Source organism: Choloepus didactylus, assembly GCF_015220235.1.
Source record: "Choloepus didactylus isolate mChoDid1 chromosome 25 unlocalized genomic scaffold, mChoDid1.pri SUPER_25_unloc2, whole genome shotgun sequence".
In the NCBI taxonomy this organism is placed as follows: Eukaryota; Metazoa; Chordata; class Mammalia; order Pilosa; family Megalonychidae; genus Choloepus; species Choloepus didactylus.
The window spans coordinates 6,237,671-6,250,902 of NW_023637607.1; the positions used below are offsets into that span (position 1 = coordinate 6,237,671).

The 13,232-nt window shown below is 39.9% G+C and overlaps 1 protein-coding gene and 1 pseudogene across 10 annotated transcripts in view; one reads left to right on the plus strand and one right to left on the minus strand.

The window, feature by feature from the left end:
- Positions 1-13,232, plus strand: part of LOC119525629 (adhesion G protein-coupled receptor E1-like) — a 246,041-nt gene that overhangs the window by 218,164 nt on the left and 14,645 nt on the right. For all 10 annotated transcript variants that reach the window (XM_037824432.1, XM_037824436.1, XM_037824437.1 and 7 more), the window contains 5 exons: positions 6,013-6,190; positions 7,873-7,992; positions 8,932-9,131; positions 10,573-10,743; positions 12,638-12,832. In XM_037824432.1, the coding sequence (XP_037680360.1) occupies positions 6,013-6,190; positions 7,873-7,992; positions 8,932-9,131; positions 10,573-10,743; positions 12,638-12,832 (864 nt within the window). The remainder of the gene's footprint in view (positions 1-6,012; positions 6,191-7,872; positions 7,993-8,931; positions 9,132-10,572; positions 10,744-12,637; positions 12,833-13,232) is intronic.
- LOC119525631 lies at positions 2,586-2,974 on the minus strand (annotated as a pseudogene).

Below are 13,232 nucleotides of genomic sequence, written 5' to 3' on the forward strand. Positions count from 1 at the left end.
TGTCAGTCCAGCTAAGGGATTGTTAATCTTGTTTATTTTCTCAAAGAAGAAACTTTTGGTTTTATTTATTCTCTCTATTGTCATTTGCTCTCCAGATCATTTATTTTTGTTTTAATCTTTGTTAATCCTTTTCTTCTATTTGCTTTATGATTAGTTTGCTGATCATTCTCTAGCCTTTTCAGTTGTTAAGCTAGGTCCCTTGTTTTAGCTCTTTGTTGCTTTTTGATATATGCATTTATAACTATAAATTTACCTCTCAGCACCACTTTCACTGCATCCTATAGGTTTAGATAATTGTGATCTAATTTTAGTTCATCTCTATACATTTAGCAATTTCTCTTGCAATTTCTTCTTCACCCACTGGTTGTTGAATAGTGTGTCATTTAACCTCCGTATATTTGTGAAATACCTGCTTCTTTGGTGGTTACTGATTTCTAGTTGCATTCCATTATGATGAGAGACTGTGCTTTGGATAATTTCAATCTTTTTTAAATTATTAAGACTTGTTTTGTGTCCCAGAATATTATTTATTCTGGGAAACATTCCATGGCATTAGAGAAGAATGTTTATCCTTGTAGTTTGGGATGTAGCAATCTATATATGTCTGTTAAGTCTAATTCATTTATATTATTTAGCCTCTCAATTTCCTTATTAGTCCACTGTCTAGTTGTTCTATCTATAGAGCAGAGCTGTGTATTGAAGTCTCCCATTATTGTTGTGGATGTGTCTATTGCCCTCTTCTGTTTAGCCAATTTTCATCTCAGGTATTTTGGATTTCCTTGATTGGGTGCATAAACATTTATGATTGTCATTTCTTCTTGCTGGATTGTTGCTTTTATTAATATATAGTGTCCTCCTTTGTCTCTCATGACATCTTTGCGCATAAAGTCTATTTTACCTGATATTAGTATAGTTACCCCTGTTTCTTTTGTTGGCAGTTTGCATAGAATATTTTTCCCTCCTTTACCTTTCAGTCTGTTTGTGTCACAGGGTATTAGACGAGTCTCTTGTAAACAGCATATTGATGGGTCATTCTGCCAGTCCATATCTTTTTTTATGATCACAAAGAAGCCACACTGTTTCTGTTCACAAATCAATCTCTATACACTTACAGTATTGCACAAATCATCAGTGGATCAACAATTATATTAATGATACAAACTCATGAGCATTTACAGAAAAGTGCTGTTCCAGGGTTGGTACTTGAGTGAATATGACAAATAAAGGAACTGGGGTGCTACTTCAATACATTAGAATTAGCTTTCAAAAAAAAAGTGCATTTGCCATTTCAGTATGTCAAACCCAGGAAAATCAAGAGCTAAATGACAAAATGAATACTGTTAAAGAAAATTTAGTGATAAAAACCCTAGCTTAAAATGTTAAGTTTAAAATTTTAGCAATAGGGTTAAAGATCCACAAAGTAAAGCACATTGGGAATTTTATGACAAGAACCCAAAGTTCTGCTTTGTAATTACTACTACATTCTAAAAGAATAATTCTGGGCCACAATGACATATTCCATGCTAGTGTAAACCATTGTTTCCTGGTTTCATGGAAGAAGCTAGCTGGTAATTCACATAAATGGGTTTTAAAATAAGACTCACCATTCAAAATAAAATAAAAACTTACATGATCTTCATGAAATTACTAAAAAATTTTATCAAAATGTTGACCAGAGAATTCAGACCACCATTTAACTTTCCTGACTGCTTAAGAGTGCAGGGAACACATCACTGCAGCGACCTGAGGTCGAGTTTTGGCACTGCCGTGACTTGCAGTGTGAGGTTGGATAGTTGTAGCTTCCCTGGGATTCTGCTTACTCAGCTACAGAACTGAGAAGGGCATGGGCTAGATGACTTTTAAGAGACCATCCAACTAAAAGAATCTAAGTCAGTTTCAACCCCCATTTTGAGTACACACTTAGGGTAGTAAAAGAAATGCATTAAGAAACAGGTGGTGGAGTCTTTTCTATCTTTTGTACCGTCATTCAGTTATAGGAAACTTTTGCCTGAAACTTTCTCCTAATGGCTGGCACTGTTTAGCTCAGGCAAGTGAGGCAATTGGCAATGGCATTTTATATTAAAGCATAAAACACCATGCCAAACTTTGGCAGAAAACCAATACACTACCACATTACTACAAGCAGTCAGGATTTCTTGCCTCTGAATTTCAAGAGCCATCAATCTGGTTGGGAAAATGCCAAGGGAGTTGCACAATTCAAGCCATTTGATAGAGATCTATCTGAAATCCTACCACTAAGGCAACTTCATGAAACTGGCTCTAATACAAAGGATGCACGAGAGTTAAGTGAAGGGTAGGATTTTTCTTTTTCTTTACAGAACAGAAAAATGATCCAAGGAGAGTAATGGCTTCTCATTTTTCACCCTCTTGTAAGAATACAAATATTACTTCTTGAATTCAACACACTGGCCTTCATTTTCAAAATGCATTACTTTATTTCCTCATTAGGCAGCCACACATAGAAACCTTGAGAATGTGACAATCATATTATTTCTTTACTACTAAAGTCCTAGGTCTTCCAGGAGCATCCCTGGAGCTACAACTGAAGGAGGGATCCTGGGGTGTCAAATCTTAAAACTTTCTCCACAGTCACAATTTCCTTTGATGTTTGGGTTATTGAACACAAACTCACTGGATAATTTGTCTTCTACATAGTCCATTTGTGTTCCTAGAAGTGTTAGCTGTGCTTTCTTTTTGATGAACACTCTGACTCCATCTTGAACAACTTCTTCTTCAGAATCTCCTTTTGTCTTCGTATAATCTAGAGTATAAGAAAGGCCATTACATCCCCTGGTTTGGACACCAACTTTCACACCGACATGTTCAGGCTTATCCTTAAGAAGCTGTTTATCTTGTTTACTGCTGAAGGTGTCAGGATGAGGGCAGCCTGGGTGGGCTGCAGCTTCCTTTTGCTCACAGCCTGAACAGTGACCTGGACTAATGAAGCTGGCATCTTGGCCGCCCTAGTGCCTCTAGTCAGAGCTCAGTCATCTCAGCCTCTCTCTATGGATGCAGCAGGCACATTGACACCAACCAGTCCATATGTTTTAATTGGAGAGTTTAATCCATTCACATTCAGTGTTATTACTGTGAAGGGCGTTCTTGAACCAGTCATCTTATCCTTTGGTTCTTAGTTGTTAGATCTATTTTTCCCCTTCTCCCTCTTTCTTTCCTTTAAGTTCCTCTTTCTAACACTCTTCTGTTCTATGCCTTTCTCCAGGCCTTTCTCTCCTTTATTTTTTCTGAGCTGGTAGAGCTCCCTTTAGTAGTTCTTAAAGGTCAGGTGATGGTTACCAAGTTATTTCAACATTTGTTTGTGAATATTTTAAACTCCCCCTCAATTTTGAAAGAGAGCTTTGCTTGAAAAAGGATTCTTGCTTGGCAGTTGTTCTCCGTCAGAATCTACTGCCTTCTCACTTCCCTGGTGCTCACTGAATAGTCTCTACTTAGCCTTATGTTTTTCCCTTGTATGTGGTGGATCACATCAATCTTGCTGCTTTCAAAACTTCTTTTCCTTCTCTTCGGCATTTGACAATCTGAACAGTATATGCCTCGGGGTGGGTTTATTTGGATTTATTCTAACTGGCGTTCATTGGGCATCTTTGAGCAAGATATCATCTCATACCCACAACTCTGTCTTGGAACACTCTTCCTAGCCTTTTACTCTTCTCTTTCTGGGACACCAATGATTCCATTTGTGCACTTCATGTTGTCTGTCATTTCTCTGGGATCCATTTCAAATTTTTTTAAATTTCTGACCATTTGTTCCTATCCCCTCTTCTGCATTTTCAAGACTGCTGTTGTGTGTCTCTAGTATATTTTTAATTTGATATATCTTTAATTTTTAATTTGACCAATTGTATCTGTAAATATTATGGAAATAAATTCCATAATATCTGTTATTTTTTATTTGCTCTTTCAAATTCTTTTTTATTCTCTTATAGAGTCTTCTTGGTGTCCTTTATGTCTTTAACCATTTGTTGAAATTTTTTGGAGATTTGTGGGGACTTCTTTAATTAATGGTTCCATATTTTGTGCCTATTCTGGCTCTTAATTTGTGCTTGGCTTGTCCATATATTCTAGGTTCTTCAATGCTTTATGATTTTCTGTTGGCTTTGAGGCATTTGCTTGCCTTGATAAGGTTATTTTGGGAAATGCTGGATTGTTTGAGTATGTGTGTGTGTGTATATATATATTGGAAGAGCTAAAGGTTGCTGGAGTGCCGTTTCCCTGTGCTACCAGCAGGTGCAAATTTTGAGCCACCTTTTACTCTCATGCTGGTCTTCTGTGAACTTCTGCTATGTGCTCGATGGCTCCAGACTTGGTGGGGAACCAATCAGTGCACCAGTTCTCCATGTGCACTGGGAACTGCCTGCCCTGTGACTGTGATATGGGTCCTGTGCAGCTTGGCAGGGAGCCTGCTCAAGGCCACCCTACAGAGAAAATTTGTCCCACTCCCTGACTTCTGTGCACTCATGAGCCTCTGGAGTGTGGATGGGCTCCTGATGCCTCCATGTGGTGCCCTCTCCTATTCCTGCTTCTTGCCTGTGCACACCCCAGACTTCCATGAGGGGAGAGTAAATGCCACCTCCTGGGTTCCCTGAGAGGAGCTCCCAGACATAAGACTGGGTGATCAACGCCCCGGTTAACTGCCAGTGTGGGTGCATGGGAGTGGAGAGAAGCTGCTCACTCCCTTGCCTTGTGGCAGTTTGTCCACTGCCAACCCCAGGATTCCATCCTGGCCAAACTGACTCCATATCTTTTTATTTGCTCTTTCAAATTCTTTTTTTTTATGCTCTTATAACGTCTTCTTGGTGTCCTTTATATCTTCTCAATTATCTCTCCTTAATTATCTTTTATGTATTCCATGCACCCACCCCACACTTAGGGTTCCCTCTATAGCCAGTCCCACCCCAAAACCATGGACCCAGCATCCTTCAGCCCTTCTCTTTCTTTCATGGAGAAGCCTTCTCCACAACATCTGCTCCACCATCTTCCCAGAAGTCAGGATTTCATTCCTTTTTACAACTGAATAATATTTCATTGTATGTACAAACCACATTTTGTTATCCATTGATCAATTGATGGGCACTGGGATTGCTTCCATCTTTTGGCAGTTGTGAGTAATGCTGCTATGAACACCAGTGAGCAAATGTCAGTTCCAGTTCTTGCTTTAAAGTTTTCCGGGTATATAATTAATAGTTGGATTTCCATGTCATATGATATTTCTAAACATAGCTTCCTGAGGAACTGACAAACTGTCTTCAACTAAGGAATGATTGTTCCTGTTTATTCACACCCCCTCCAACACTTGAAACAGTCTGTTTTTTTAATAGTTGCCATTCATGTGGGTGTGAAATGATATCTCACTGGGGTTTAATTTTCAATCCCCTAACTTCTGGTGATGTTGGGCATGTTTTCTTGTGCTTTTCAGCCATTTGTATTTCCTCATTGGAGAAATGACTTTTCAAGTCTTTTGCCCATATTTTAATTGACTTCTTTGTATTTTTATTATTGAGTTGTAAGATTTCATTGTCCATTCTGGATAGCAAATCTTTATAGGATATGCGGTTTCCAAGTATTTTCTGCAACACTCTTCCATGATTTGGTTTCTTCCTAACTTATTTTGTAATCTGCTGGACATTTAGTGAGCCTTTCTCACTTTTTGCTATCACAAACCATACTGAAACAAATATTTTGGACAGTATCTTTCATAATTAAATATTTTTCTGGAAGGATTTATTTCTGTATGGGATATTGCTGGGTTGAAGTGCATGCACAATTTACACTCTTATAGCTGCTGATTTATTGCACTTCATAAAGGCTACATTAAGTTACATCTCCATTGGTCCCCTGCATGTAGTTTTTAATTCTCTACTAGTGTCGACTCACAATACACACTTTACTGATAAGAGAGAGAACACTTGCTATTTCATTGATGAGAGAGAGAAAGAGAGGAAGAGAGAGGAAAAGGAAACTTTTATTTTGCAGAAAACGGTTGAGATCTTTGGAACTGTGCTTGCACAAATACCCACTTGGTCCAAATTCACAAAGGAAGAGACATCCACCCTGGCCACAGTCTTGCTGGAGAGTGTGGAGAGTACCACGTTGGCAGCATTTCTGAATCCATCAGCAAATGCCAGTCAGACTATTCAGACTGAATTTTTAGGTAAGTCATATACTTCATGTCAGAGTCATGCCTGGGTGCTGCTTCTGAGGAGTGTCCTTGGCATTGTGGTTCTCCATGGCTTTCCCACCCACACATTTTCCCAACTCTTTCAAAACCCTGAACTCACAACAATGCAAGTCTAATCATGTTAACATCTCCCATTTATTGAGTGTTTGGGGCATGTCAGACAGCTCTCCCTTTTGGGCCCATGGTAGGACTGTACTTCCTGGATGCTTTGGAGTTAGATGGGATCTTGTGATTTTCAGGCCATTCAATTATGAGTGGAGAGTTCTAGAGCTTCCTGTCCCTGAGCTGTAGTAACTTGCAATCCTCCAGATCATGGGTGTTCTCTTTGTTGGTCTCATAGTGAGGACAATAGAGAGCAAAGCCCCAAGATGGCTTATGATGGACACAAAGCATTAATGAGAAATAGATATCATTAAGAGTCTGAGATTTGGGGGCTGTTTGTTACTGCTGCATGATTGATGCTGTCCTGACTGATATAGTTATAGCCTTAAAATCCTCAATGACCTTAATCAGTGACCACTTGGTGATACTTGGTACTGTAGGACTTTTCTAGTGACACCCTATTCCTTGTTGTAATACCAGTTGCATCAATCTATTCTAACAGAGTCTAGAAACCTAAGAGTTGAAAGTACAATATTTGCTGAACTTCCACCAGTAATGAACAAAATTGCCCTTAAATGTCTTATCTTTTCCTGAGGTTACTCAGACAAAAATCAAACAGACATCTGGTATAACAGATGATGTTGAGAATAAGGAGCAGACTAAGGGGCTTAGACAAGGTGAGGAATGTGTGTGTGGGAAGGTTGCTATTTAATAAAGGGTATTCAGGAGAATTCTCATTGATAAGGTAGTTGTGGGTAGACACCTGAAAGAAGGGGGCATGTAAATATCTGGGAAAAAGTAGGGGTATGAACACATGGTGATTTCAAGGAACAATGAAGTGTTCGCTTGGCTGAGGTAAAGTAGGGGACAATGAGAACAGTAGGAAAGGACTTTGTAGATAAGTGTATAGAATTTCGATTTTATTTGGAGTAAGATAGGGTGGGGGCATTGAAGACTTTTGAGAATAACCAAGACATCATATGGCATATATTTTTAAAAACTGTCTATTTTTATATGATCTATTTATTCCCATGAAGAGCCAATGGGATTGGACTTTCAATTATTGCTATATTACAGGTGAAAAATCAGATACTAAGAGAGGTTAAGTCATTGCTCACAGTTACACAGTTGGTGAATGGGAGAGTTGGGATCGTTAGCTCCATGTGACTTCAGAACCTGAGCTCCATCTAACATGCTGAGTTTGCCCTGTTCCTTTTTATTTTTTATGACTTTGAAAAATTGTCTAAATTTGTAGTGGTCAGAATATCACTATCCTGACTTCCTCTACCACGGTTGACTTCAAACCCATATTTCTGTGATGCAGTTTCCCTCCCTAAGATGTGAGAGCTCAGTCTCAAAGCTCCAACTGCATTTCCCATTGGTGCTGTCATCCCCCTATCATCCCTCAGAAGGTTCAAGAAGTGTCCCATGGTGAATTTGCCTTTCTGTTCTTCTCTTTTTTACAACTATGGATATGCACCTTTGATGGATAGAAGCCAAACTCAGGATTCACTCTGTGTGAACCTTTTGCAAATTCTCCATTTTCCTTTTAGATATTGAAAGCAAAGTTATCAAAGAAGAATGCATTGAAGAGAATATGTCCTTTAATTTGAAAGCCAAAGGGGACATGATGACAATTGGATGTTCCACAGTAGAGGAGTCTGGATCCTCAGGTACAGACCCACTCCCAAGGATACAGGAGAATGGTTGTGGTACATTCAGTGAGCACATATTTAGTGATCACCTCCTAGGTACCAAGATCTATGTGAGATAGTGGGGAACAAATGATGGTCAAGGCAGAAATGGCCATGACCTCAAGGAGTTTTCCGTCTGATAGGGAAGTCAGACATTAAATAAACAATCTCATGACACTGGAGTATTTACACCCCTGTAGTTCAATATCGTAGTCACTGGCCACACATGGCTACTGAGTTCTTGAAATGTGGTTGAGATGTGCCGTAAATGCAAAATACACACTGGATTTCAAAAACTTAGTACACAAAATTGGTTTTAAAATATGTCATTAAAACTTTTTATGTTGATTACATGCTGAAATGATATTATTTTGGCTATATTTGGTATATATATTAAAATTAATATTACCTGTTTCTTTTTACTTTAAAAAATGTGGCAACTAGAAAATTTTAAATTACTTATTTGGATCATATTATATTTCTGTTAGACAAAACTGATCTCTATCAGGTTTAGCAAACTTTCTCTGTAAAAGTCCAGGTGGCAAATATTTAGGTTTTGCAGACCTTACTAAGTCTGCTGCAACTACTCAATTCTGTCATTGTGGAATGAAGGCATTCAAAGGGAGGAAGCATTCATAGACAATACATGAATGAATAGGTGTGGTTGCGTGACAATAAAACTTTATTTATAGAAGTAGGCAGGGGGCCATTGCTGGCCCCGGATAGATATAATTAACACAGTGATTGATGTTTCAGTGAAAAAGCCCAGGGTGCAATAAGTAACACATGGTTAAGCTAGATTTTGAGGAATCTGTGAGTGTGTGTGTGTGTGTGTGTGTGCACGTGTGTGTGTTAGGTCATCTATACTTACCACTTAGCAAATATTTCCCATTTGTTTTCATTTGGGGGAATTTGCAGGGACTACCGGGGTGGCTTTTGTCTCCCTTGAGGGCATGGAGTCTGTTTTAGATGAGAGCTTCTTCCAAGACCCCCAGGCCCCCTTGACCAAATGTAAAAGGCAGCTGAAGATGAATTCTCGCATTGTCAGAGGCATCCTGACTGGGGTGAAGAAAGACAACTTCTCAGATCCAGTTATCTACACTCTGGAGAATATCCAGGTTTGTGATGAGGTTTCTACCTAGTCCCTGATGTTCCACTGGGATCTCACCTGCCTAGTAGGCTTAACTCCCATTTTGTATGGGGATCCACCAAGGCTGGAAGCTTCCACATTTCTAGAAGGTCAATCTCATTCTCAAAACCACCTCTAGAGCTTCACTATTTCTATGTGATATTCTTCCATTCAGCAATGGGAGCTTTGTAGAGTAGATTAAGTAATGTGGATGTAGAATGTTTATTTGTGGTATATTTACCTTAGATATGACAATGTTGGGTGGAGAGATAGATAAGAAATCCAAGCTCTTTCTCTGTTTCCTTGAACCTAAATTTGCTATTTGGAGTAATGAGAAATGATACAATATTTCTCTTCCCAATAATACTCCCCAATATACCCAACCACTTACAGATATTTCTCTTAAATTTATCATATTCTTACCTCTGATTTTATTCCAAAAACCTTTTTTGATAAATTAAGATAATTATTTATAATTAACTTGATAGAAAGTTCTGTTGAGATCCCCATCCAATTTACACACTTGATTCTAAGCCAACACCATGTACAGCCTCATCTCTTATTTCTTACTCTTCTCTATGTCTTGTGATCTCTCTCTCTCCCTCCCTATCTCTCTATCTCTATCTCTATCTATACCTGTATCTATATCTACCTATATCTATATCTATATCTATATCTATATCTATATCTATATCTATATCTATATCTATATCTATCTGTATCTGTCTCCTTCTCTCTGACTCTTACTGCATTCAAGCCATCCTGGCCTTATTTCAGTTCTGGAAATGCATCGTTTCCATTCCTGGCTCAGTATACTTGTACATGCTGTTCCTTCTGTTCAGAATACCTGACACTCACCCAGTACATTCACTCAAAAATATTCATATGGATAATTCCTGTACGTCTTGAATATCTGAAACATCACTTTTTCTTGTGGCTTCCCTGCTCCCCCACTGCACGCTAGCATATCTGTTTAACTTCTGTTGCACATTATTAAGGAGCAATGTTATTTTATAACTGTTACTAGCAGTATTTCCCTACTTATTTGTTTTTCATGTGTTTCTCTTCCCCCTGTACTATGATATTGTTGGAAGCAGGGACAATGTTTGTTCTATTTGCCTGTTTCCCATGGACAGTGTAGATCAAACATGGGTAGGTACTTAATCAAAACATGCTGAGTGAATGAGTAAATAAATTAATGTCCATATGGGAGGACTCACTGTGGAATTAGTGAAAGAAATTTTCCTCTAGCAGCCAGAGTGTGGCTGCCATATTAGATTGGACATCACTGCCAATTGAAATATCAGCATTTTTCTCCATTCCCTACAGAGCATAACCCTCATCTTCTTGCCTCAAATGGCTCTTGAAGTTGGTCACATTGAATCTGTTTGAGGAGGATTCTCAGGTGACCAGTATCCTTGATATTTCAGCCAAAGCAGAAGTTTGAGAGCCCCATCTGTGTTTCCTGGTACACCGATGTGGAGGGAAGGAGGAGGACATCCTCAGGCTGCGTGATCCTCAAAGCTTCCAAGACCCACACTGTCTGCAGCTGTAAGCATTTGGCAAACGTGGTCATCATCATGGCTTCTTCAGAGCTCACGGTCAGTACTGCTGGGCTGTGCTATGGCTCCATGAGTCTCTGGCCCCAAATCTAGTGGGAAAAAATATTTACTGAATGTCTGCATATACACATTTCAGTGCTGGATGTAGTAGGAGGGAGTCAGGGGGACCAAAGGGATGTCTGCCATACCTCTGCCCTTGGGGAATTCATGGTCTGCTTGAGAATCCTAAAACTCATATAAAATGAGAAATAATGGCCCTAAACAGGCTGGGCACAATATCAATCACAAATCCTGTTTACTGAGCAACACCTGTGTGTTGAGCACTTTAGTTTCCATTAGCTGTAATCCTTATCAGTCTCCTGCAAATTTAGTTTTTTAAAACCTATCTTGCAGAATAGGAAATTGAGGCTCAGCACCCTACCTAGTCATGTGTATTGGAGGTGGTATTTGAAATCATTGTGGGTCCAAATATCATGCTCCTTCCACTAAAACAAACAAACAGAGCAAGAGGTAGTGCTATAGAAATTCAAGTGTTTGGGGTGAGAGCTGGGGGAGATTGGGAAGCAGATGAAACAGGAATTGCACTTTGGTGACATGGCAGATTTGGAAGAGAGGAAAACCATCCTCATCAGTGTTGGGGTGAGAATCCTGACCTATCCCACCAGACCCAGTGTTCAATTTCCTGCTAGGGTTGCACTAAATGCTATTTGGAGGACATTATGGCATAGGCTTTTAGAATACCAATTCCAGGGTATGATTTGACTAATTTCCAGTCCTATTTCTTTCACTTCATAGCTGTGTGACTTTTGGAAGTCACTCAGCCTCCCTGAGCTTAGTTAAGTTATCTCATTTCAAAAATGGTAAGAATAGAAAATGATAAGTAACACTTAAATAGTGTATAATATGTTTCTGGTGTATTTTAAGTACTTTAGGTGTTTCATTTAGTCCTCCTCAAACAACCCTTCAGAGAGCTAGTATGATAATTCCCTTTCAACAGATGAGGAAACTGAGGCACAGAGCAGTTAAGTGTCTTTCCAAAGCTCACACAGCTAGAAACTGGCAGAATTGCATCTATTCTCTTAACTACTACACCACAGTATCATAGAGGGCAACCCATGAGATGAGGCCTGGCATGTATTTAACATGCAGAAAGCACTAAAAAAATTTTAAAAATCAGTTACGAGCAATGACATGGGAGAAGATCTCAGCTTGTCCTGTTCTCTTCCCAGAAATGGATGAGTCTCTACATCTCTGCATATAACTTGAGGTTCAGTGCAGGAAACAGAAACCACTCAGAGTATTTCAAGCAGGAAGGGATTTATCACAGGGAATCACTTACTCACAAAATCATTGAAAAACGTGGAGGATTTGAAGTCAGTGGACAGCCCTTTGGATTTTGGCTTCAAGGTCACCCCACTACAGCTGTGATTTGGAGATCAGAAATTTCTTCTATGTTGTCCCATGTCCGTGAAATTGGCAACTGGACAGTTGGAAGGAGCAGTCCAGCCACAGCTAACTCCTGACTAGTGGCCCTACCTGGTTACCAGAACTGCTGCAGGAAAGTTTATCTGTCTCCCTGCTATCTTCCACCCATTGGCCTTCCAAAATGTCATGGATACATCTCCTTGTATTATGTAATCTACCTCCTGGACCCATCCTTAGCCCTAAGGGATTCTGGAAAATGTAGCTTGAAGATGTGCTGCCCCTGCAATACATGAGTAGGGACACAGGACAGGGGTGGGAATGGGTGGTGCTGGATGTCAATGGACGGCAAGGGATGACAATGGACAACATCTTGTTGATTCTGAGTATCAGAGGGAAAAAAAGGTCTTCAGCCCTTTCTGCCTAAGCCAGTGTGCTATGTCACGTGTTTTTACTGCCTGGGGGATGTTGATTCATCTCTGAGGCGAACCATGGATCTCCTTGCTGACAGATGGAGTACACCTTGTACCTAATTAGCCACGTGGGCTTAATCATCTCCCTGGTGTGCCTCGCATTGGCCATCATCACGTTCCTGCTGTGTCGTCACCTTCGCAACTGCAACACTGACCTCCACCTGCACCTGTGTGTGTGCCTCTTCCTGGGCAAGATTCTCCTCTTCATTGGAGTAGACAAGACCAACGACCAGGTCTCATACACCCCAGGCTCTGCCCCTTTCTTGTTTCCTGCCCCATCATCTCCACATCTGCCTCGCTCATCCTTAACCAATGCCCTCTGTGCTTACCTTGACCTCAAGACCTTCGCAGTTGCTGTGCCCTCTGCCAGCAACACTTTTCCCTGAACTTCTCCTCTGGTTGACTTCTTTTTGTGATAGATATCAGTCTAAACTCACTTTTATGATCATTTAATATAATGTGGTCCCCCTTATTGGTTTTCTCTAATCCAGTGGTTCTCAGCTGTGGTGATTCAGTTCCCCTGGCGACGCTGGGAATAACAACTGATGGATAAGGGGTTGCTACTGCAATATAGTGGGTAGAGACCAAGGATGCTGCTGATAAACATCCTATAGTATATAGATCAGCCCCCAC